The sequence below is a fragment of the Eurypyga helias genome, unplaced genomic scaffold (genome assembly GCF_000690775.1).
Source record: "Eurypyga helias isolate BGI_N326 unplaced genomic scaffold, ASM69077v1 scaffold31016, whole genome shotgun sequence".
Taxonomy (NCBI): Eukaryota; Metazoa; Chordata; class Aves; order Eurypygiformes; family Eurypygidae; genus Eurypyga; species Eurypyga helias.
In genome coordinates this window covers 11,911-20,910 of record NW_010257798.1, presented here as the reverse complement: position 1 = coordinate 20,910, position 9,000 = coordinate 11,911, and the positions used below count along the sequence as shown (strand labels likewise).

Here is a 9,000-nt window from a genome sequence, read left to right as displayed (position 1 = left end):
ACACTACTCGCATACACAAGATAAAGTCCCGGGGTTTATAGTATCTGGATGATTCACTTCTGAAGGACAGTTGAAGGAAATAAAAGCAAATGGCCCACGTGGCGTCTGTGGGCAAAAACATGTTTTCTGCTGGGCAGCCTGGTACCTGGTGCGGATTTGTGTAGGTTAAACAAGTTGGCTGTCACACCGGGTTGCAGCAGCAAAAAAAACCCAAACGGTGCTGCAGCAAACTTTGGTCTAATTTAGAAGAGAAAAATACACATTAATATGGATTTTGTCGTAGCTGCTTATTTTAGGGAATTATGTTTAAAGAAGATGGTTCTTCTCGACGTTAAGATACGGATTAAGTTGAGCGTATGCTGGCTGGCTCATGGGCAGTTGTAAGATGTGTGGAGATGTTTATTTTGTTAAGCCCAGTAAATACCTTTTTGTACCTTTTTCAGGTTCACTACTGCTAGAATCGAAGATAAACCCAAATACTGCATATCAAAAACAGCAGGTAAGTATTACTGCTAAGCTTTATTTTTCTTCTGATTACCAATGCTGAGGAATTGGTTTATGCTCAAACTAATTCTGTTTTTTCAGGAAAAAAAAAAAAGGCAAAGCAGCATGACATGGAATTGTCAGTGGGGTTTTTCATAGAGGTGAAAAAGTTGCTTAGAAGGCTGTAGGTGCTATAATCCTTCACATTTTGGAAATTCAGATGTGGGTGCCTTTAAAAAACACTTTTGGATTTCAGGCCTTGAAGAGAATATATGCGATTTGGATAAATATTGAACTCCTTACAGGAAAAATAGTTAGAAACACATATGTGTAACTCTTGTCCCCTGTCCCAGGCCGTATGAAATAAATGCCGAACTGGGAAGGGAAAAACTTGGCCAACTCTGTGACAGCATATTTACTTCTCGAGTTCTGGAAATAACATGAAGGAATTTGTCTTTGTGGAATTTCTTTCATTGTCGGTGTTTAGTTTTTGGTTTAAGCCCTGAAAAACTCTTCTACCCTAAGTAAAGCAATTAGCCATGGTGAGACTTACTTGCACAGTTGTGTTTCCTGGGGGCAAGCCTTCTGCAAACCCAAGAAGTAAAAGAGTTGGGAGCTGTGTTAATAGGTCATTTTTGTTTAATCCACTAAAACCATTACCTTATTAAATCTCTTGCTTTTATTGCTTTTTCCGCATTAATTTTTGGTGTCTGCCTAAGTTGTTCTGCTGGTTATAACTGTTTTGTTTCTGCCTGTCCTTTGTTCTACAGTGGATTCTCTGTTCCTTTTGTTCAGTGTTTTATACAGCTCTTCATCATTGTGGTCTCCAGAAGTGTTCCGGCACTAGAAAACAGTAATTTTGTTCTTCCTGGATCATGAAGAGATGAATCTTTAGGGATTTTGTTTGGTTTGATTTTTTTTTCCCACCTTCCCTGCGGAAAGGTGACAAGTTATGTTATTAGAATTTGAGGAAAGAGGCTTTTTGGCTCTTGAGCATGGGTTGGCTTAGGAGCGAGTCGGAGTCAGTCTTAGAGTCAGAGGATGGTCCATCCGCAGGGTTCTGAAAGTCAAGAGCCTTGAACTGCTTCCCATTTAGTAGAGGGAACTAATACATAATGAAATACAAATGCAGATTATGTTGCCGGAAAGTTCTAAATTGCTTCCTTTTGCAGCCTGTTTTCTGAAACTTCATACAATGGATGTAGTGATAGGAAAAGGGGTAACAGGTTTAAATTGAAAACAGGGAGGTTTAGATTAGATATCAGGAAGAAATTCTTCCCAGAGAGGGTGGTGAGGCACTGGAACAGGTTGCCCAGAGAAGCTGTGGATGCCCCATCCCCGGATGTCTTCAAGGCCAGGCTGGATGAGGCTTTGAGCAACCTGGTCTAGTGGAAGGGGTCCCCGCCCATGGCAGGGGGGGTGGGACTGGATGATCTTTAAGGTCCCTTCCAACCCAAACTATTCTATGATTCTATGGTTTTATTTGAAAGCTGCCTTTACTTAATTGGTAGCAAAGTTTCTAGTGACTTAAGTAGCTTTTCTTCTCATTTTTCTTGTGGAAGTCTTTGTAGGTTGCAGTCTCTGGCTGAGGTTTGTTTTGGTTGGCTTTTATTACTGATTCTAATGTTTTTGTGTCCTCATGATTAAAAGTGTTTGCTTCACTGCAGTCTTTTAAGCGGTTTAGTGTTGGGTTTTTTTGAGCAGGAATAATGACTGATGTTTTCTGGAGACAGGTTCTAGGTTTGTCTAACCTCTGAAATCAAACAACTTTTAGTTGACACAGCTTTGTCCTCAAGTTTTACGTGCTTCTTTCTGAGTGGGGCAGCAAATAGCAGGCCTTAAAGTAGCTTTTCTCAGTTTGAGATTTTGGTCTCATTGCTAAAAGATCATACTATTCAAACCTGAGTGTCTCAGGAGCAGATCCTTTTTAAAAATGATGGAATGATTTAGGCAAAACATTGTAGTTTAAGGAAAGGAAGCGTGATACCTGTAAACAGGGCGGGCCTGTTACCTGCCTTCTCGAACTGTGTTTGTGGTCACTGGCTTTCATGCAGAACTCTGTCAAGGTGCGCTGTAATTGTGACCTCTTTCTCAAGAGAAGTGGGACTTGGATTGGACATAAGTGCCAGGCTGCTCAGCACACAGCATGAAAGAATCTCCAGTTGCCTGAATGCAAAGAACATGAGAGCCTGAAGTGCTTTAGATTCCCCCTGGATTTTGGGGCAGAGGCTTTGAGAGTTCCACTGGACACCCCGTATAGGCCAAAGGGCAGATGCAGAGGCGTTCTGGAGGCTGGAGCAGAAGCAGCCTAAAAAGTTGTTACCACACCCATTTGTTGTTCCACTCTCTGCTTGAGGTTACTGTCCTCTGGCAAAACTGGCAGATTTTCAGTGAGAAATGGGACAGATCGGTCCGTGTGCTTTGTTCCTCCACCTCCTTCAGCCATAATTTTCAGTTGCATGGCTGTAAGACTTGAAAGTGCTCCAGAGTTCCTTACTGTGAACTTTGCCTTCTGATGTTACTTCTCCTTTAGGTGTGCTGTCTCCGTGTTCAGGTCTGAGCTGAAGAATGGGTGCAAATGCTGACTTTTGCACAGAGTTGCCATCGCTCATGTGACAACAAGGGTGATTTGCTTCAGGCAAAGCCAGAATTACGTGAGGCGGCGATTTAACACCTCTTCAGGGGTGCTGTGAAAGCCAGCCTGATCGGTTGCCAGAGGGCTGCTTCACTCCTCTTTCACACCAGCCTGAGTATTCATGTTGCTGTGTGGCAGGTTATATGTAGGAACTGATTCAGTTGAAATTCCTCTGTTTGCCAGATTAATCTTTGCCGGCATGTGTTCCCCCATCTGGCTCACTGTACAGCGTGCTTGTGCTGGTGAGAGGGCAGTGAGGGGCCAGTGCAGCACAAGGTGGAGTAGAAGACGTTTTTCAAACCAGGGGTTTGAACTACTTAACCTCTTGTTTGAGTGAGTTAAGGAACATTTCTTGTTGACTGAGCAGCATCGCTAGTGCTAAGCTAAGCAGGTGGGGCTGGTAGTGTCACAGCGGCCAGGCCTGGAAGATGTCTGTCTCTGGTCTTTGTGGGTTGTCTTAGGTCATGTGGGAAGCATACACAGATGAGTTATATTGGTGTTGGACAGTTATTTTCCAACAAAGCTATCTTTTAGTCGTCTGGAAGTGTTTTTGGAGACACTTACATAACTTGTGCTTGGCGTGGGCAGTACAGATTGTAACGAGTACCATTCAGCAACTGGAGAGTTCTCACAAAATTCTTGTGTGCAGCCTCTATGGGTGTATGCAGCCATTTGAGTTACTGCGCTATGTCTCCTACTGCAATGGTTCTGGGCTGTGCATAGGACTCTCATATATGTGTCTGTCCATTGAGGCACCTCACCTGGAGGTGTACTGATTTTGAGTGTTGTGGCATCAGGCATTTCACAGAACCTTTCCAGATACACCTTGCAGAGTTTGAGTTCTGTAACAGCCATGAAACTGTACATAACAACTCCATTGTCTTTGATTAACCTCTGAAGGGGAACCAGATCAGGGAGCTGATCAGGCTTTCAGGTTCCCACAGTTGGCAATTATTGTTTTTCCCTTGAAGCCCTGTTCAACTGCTCACTCTGAAATGGCACACTGTAAACACAAGGATCCTGCTGTCCGTCAGCCGGAGATGAGGGTGGACAGCTGTAGGCAAAATCCCGCTCGGCTATATGAAGCTGTACCATTTGTGCACGTGAATCGGAGCCCGAAAGCGGGGAGACTACCTATTAATACTTGTGACTGTACGACAGAAGTGTAATACAGGGCACTTACAGTATTAATAAACAGCTCTCATGAACAGCATTAAAACCATAGTGTGATGAGCTCGATTCTTTCCAGAACAGGAAAACTTCATTTCTTTAAAGGAATATGTAAAAATGAGGAATAAAAAATAATAATTGATCTTGTGCAGATGCTGTTGTTCTTAGCGCGGCCTGCGATTACTTTCTGGGAGAAGGAAGTTGATCTGTTGGTAGGCGTTTGTCAACAGTGTTGCTGTAAGAAAAAAGATGTTACGCTAACCTTTTTTTGTTAAAGAAAAAGAGAAAGCCCTCAAACCATGCAACCACATGTGGATATTGAGAGATGAAGATTCTGTAGAAATGAACTGGGGAAGTAATGCCGTATCAGCGATGCTGAATTTTATCCCTGTTCCAGAGTGATAACTAGCAGCTGGTAGGTTGAGTTTGTTGAGACAGGTGTGTGTTTTTCAGATAGCTGTGCTGGTGGAAGAGTTTACCCACTGTCCCATGCCAGCTGCTTCTCTGTATTCCCGTCCCAAACGTTAGTCCCCTCATATCCGCCAGTGGAAATACTTGTGAGTGCCCTCTGACCTCGTTAAGCCCAGATAACTGCATTCACAACCGGTTTAAACCATCTAAACTAACCTGATTTTGATCCAAAAGGATCACAGCATGGTGATTCCCACAGTAGGTTCAAGAGTAGCAACGATCGTTTGGCATTAAGTTTTTGTCCCTCTGCCTTTGGCGGATACATGAAGGCTGGTGACCAAATAGAAGGCTGGTGACCAAATAGACATACCATGTCATGCAGTGGCCTTGTAGCCCGGTGAACGCCTTATAGATAATAAACCATCAGCTTCATCGTTTCCTGTCATTCGGTGCACAGAGGGACCAAAGAAGTGCTTTTGGGGTACAGATGTGAAGCAGCGATGACAGAGTTTGTTTCTTGTTGCCCCTGAAGTTTCCTGGAGGATATTGGGTATCTGGAAGCCAGTCAGATACTTGTTTGCGTTTGGTTGCTGCGCCTAAAGGTATCACTTGGAGTGTTTGTTTACAGTAAAAATGATGCATAAGGTAAAGACTTTAAAGTCTTGATAAGTTGTGCGGTGAATATTGAGCTTTGTAAAGGTGGGAAGTACATTACCTGATTGACCATTAAGCAAGGGCTTGCCGGTGTGTAAACCAAAAAAAGGTGTGGTAACAGTCCAGGAGGTCAACAGCCTTGGCAGGACGTTGACCCGTTTTGCTGGAGCTCATCATCCGTGCTGCAGAGTTCGCAGAGCGCCGTTCCGCTTGGAAGTTGAACACGGAGGTGAGCTTCCCGCAGGATGCTGAGCTACGCATTTGAGTGTGGAAGCACAGGCTTCTGTTCCCCGCAGCACGTCCTGGTAAAACCTCCTACATTTAGTCTGTTCAGAAATTCCAGTGGATCCTCCAAATTCACTGTGCAAGCGCACAGATGGAATTGGTAAAAGCACCAGTAGCAGAGGAAAAAAAACCAACTTGCTTAAAATACCAGTTGGCGAGATGCTTGGAACTTCTAAAGCCTTAATAATATGAAACTCATGTCTTTTAATTCAGACAAAGTATTGTGTTTTGGTTTGTTAGTGAGGCATTATTTCACACGTTGGGGATGGCTGAATGAAACGCTTTCTGGGGAGGAAACCCTGTAATCTTGTATTTTTGTTTATACTTTCTTAAATTGGAAAAGACTTAAGTTGTTAAATTGCAGATTTTCTTACTCTACATTGTGTGCATTCCCTTTTCAATGCTGTTGGCTCAGAAGTATGTTGCAGAAGAATGCCATTGATGTGCTTTGGATATGAAAAAGTGTATTTAAATGTATAACATGCAAGGTAACGGTCATTAAATAGCAATAAAGACAGAGTATCTCTCTTATGCCTGAAAGGTAATTTAATATTGTAGTGGCTTATGTTCTTTTTTGACAAGTGTAACAATAATTTATTCTTCTTTAGTCATGTGACTTAGCAGAATACAGACTGTCATGTGGCATGAACCTGTTTCAGAACCAATTTTTTTTTTTTTTTGTCTTAAACAGGACACCCTGATTGTTTGGTCAGAAGCAGAAAACTATGATTTAGCACTGAGTTTTCAAGAAAAAGCTGGCTGTGATGAAATCTGGGAGAAAATCTGCCAGGTACAGTTAACACTAAATACTCTGTTTCTTCCAGATGTTTTAGTGTCTTCTGCAACTTGGTGTATTTGTGCTGTCATTTTTTAACCTACTCGTAAAATAAGCATGCACTTGTCATGGTTTTCTGTGCATTATCTGAAGTTGCTGCTACTTGTGGCTTTCCTAATGGAATTTCATGCTTTTGAAAAATCAAAGTAACAACGCAACTCAGGTGCTGGGCATTTTAGGGTTGGTTTTGGGTGAGTGGGTGGGGTTTTTATTGAGATGCTGAAGTACCACGTTTTAATTGTCTTGCCCAGCGGCCTGGGGAAACTGACTCGTTGGAGTGCGGTGGGATTGAAAATGTGTTGTCATGCATAGGGTGTAGATACTTCAGTGTGAGAGAGAGGGGCGGCATTGGTGCGTCAGCTCAGAAATGTCAGTGATGCTCTTTTATCGACACCCAAGTCTTACTGACTGACTGTGTTTACAGATACTTCAGTGTTCATTGTTTTATCACGAAACAGTTCAGATTTTGTACTTTCAACTCTGGAAATGACAAGTCAATGGAGTCTCACCTCTTTGTGTTTAAAAGAAGAACCCGGGTGCTTCCATGTTGGAATTTACCATAACCTTCTCAGATTTTGACATGATGCAATGTAAAGCGTTAACGAAAGAAATACAGGACTCGCATTCCCTAGCAGTTTCCTTTCAGCAAGCTCAGCAGTTTAGATGCATTCTGAATCTTGCCATTGGTTGGGGTGTAATGTCTCCTCGGCCAGTTCTGAAGCAGCGGTGTAGAAGGGAGTCGACCCTAGTAACCGCCAGTGTGTACATCACAATGGTAGTCAAGGGCTTCAGCTGGGGCTGAGCTGGTGTCCAGTCTGAGAGGGAGGTGTTGGTGTGGTCAGACGGGGCAAACCGTCATCTCATCAGGTTCCAGAGTTCTTCCTGCTCTGTCCTCTGAGTCTCCTGGGAGATGGAAGCTGGATCAGAGGGACAAAGAGTGTGACCGGTGAATGGAGTTAGAGGAGCAGACAAATCAGATGAAAGCTCAGGGTGGAAGAAAATATCTGTCTTCGTTTTTTCTTCAAATTGGGTATTAGTGACATTTTCCTGCCTTTCTCCTTGTTACGTTTCACTTAATGTTGCCATAGCTGGGGACTCTTAGTACAAGTTGAAGGCTTCTCGCCCTTCTGTTTGAGACACTGAAAGGAGGTTTTCTTACGCCCTTCTTTCCTTTTTATATTTTGTGCCTGTCTCCAAGGTGCTTTAGGCTTCTTGACTGCACAGATGCTGTTAGGGTTGGGTTGGGTTTGATGTGATTTTTTGACAGACGTAGTATTGAGGATCTTGGTATTGACTGTAGAATTTAGAGGCAGCAAACACTTCCTCCTCTGCACGGCTAGACATTCTCCTAGGCAACTGAGGATAGGAAAGTGTTGACGCACGTGTTGTTTCAGTTATTGACTTGATAATTTTTGCGTCTGTTTTGGGACGAGACCCTGATTGTGCGTACTCTCCCCTCAGGTTCAGGGTAAGGATCCTTCAGTAGAAGTCACGCAGGACCTTATTGAGTCAGAAGAGGAACACATAGAAGAAATGCCTGAAACTAGTCCTTTGATCGACCTTCCTACTTGTGAACTCAACAAACTTGAAGAGATTGCTGACCTAGTTACCTCTGTTCTCTCCTCGCCCATCCGCAGAGAAAAGCTAGCACTGGCCTTGGAGAATGAAGGCTACATCAAAAAACTGCTACAGCTTTTCCAAGTCTGCGAGAATTTAGAGAACACCGAAGGCTTACATCATTTGTATGAAATTATTAGAGGGATTTTGTTCCTCAACAAAGCAACTCTGTTCGAGGTGATGTTTTCCGATGAGTGTATTATGGATGTTGTTGGATGCCTTGAATATGATCCTTCTTTGGCTCAGCCAAAACGGCACAGGGAGTTCTTGACCAAAACAGCAAAATTTAAGGAGGTTATTCCTATAACAGACTCTGAACTCAGGCAAAAAATCCACCAGACTTACAGGGTACAGTATATTCAGGACATCATCTTGCCAACACCGTCTGTTTTTGAAGAGAATTTTCTTTCTACCCTCACTTCCTTTATTTTCTTCAACAAAGTTGAGATTGTCAGTATGTTGCAGGTAAGTGCTTTTTGTATCTATAGTAGAGATGGATTATGCGTAGCTGTAGTTTTGAAATCGATTGCAGCTCTGTAAAGTGCCTAGGATTAACTTACAACATCTTCAGTTGCGTGTTGTTTTGAGTACTTCCCTTTATTCCTGATACCTTTTTTAATTTATTTTAAAACTGGTAGATTTCAGGTGTGTATATTAATATCTTGTAATGGGTTGTAAATAGTTAAAGGTTCTTGATTCACCATCAACTTCCACGTTTTGAGCTGGTATTGTATAGATATTTGGGGAACAAGCAACTTTCTGTATTATATATCAGGGACATTTGTGACATCTTTATAACAAATTCTGAATCTGTGGCTCAGCAGAGGATGTGCAGAACCATTCCTGTTCTTCTACTGTTACTTTATGGTACTAATTTCAAATGTTCCTGTTGTGGTCTAAGTGATTCTTT

General features: G+C 42.6%; 1 protein-coding gene across 1 annotated transcript in view; it reads left to right on the top strand.

Moving 5' to 3' along the window:
- Positions 1-443: 443 nt before the first annotated feature.
- SMEK2 (SMEK homolog 2, suppressor of mek1 (Dictyostelium)) overlaps positions 444-9,000 on the top strand; it is a gene marked incomplete at its 5' end in the record, with an annotated part of 19,942 nt that continues 11,385 nt past the window's right edge. Inside the window, 3 exon segments of the mRNA XM_010154168.1 lie at positions 444-499; positions 6,330-6,428; positions 7,935-8,555. Coding sequence (XP_010152470.1) covers positions 444-499; positions 6,330-6,428; positions 7,935-8,555 — 776 coding nt within the window.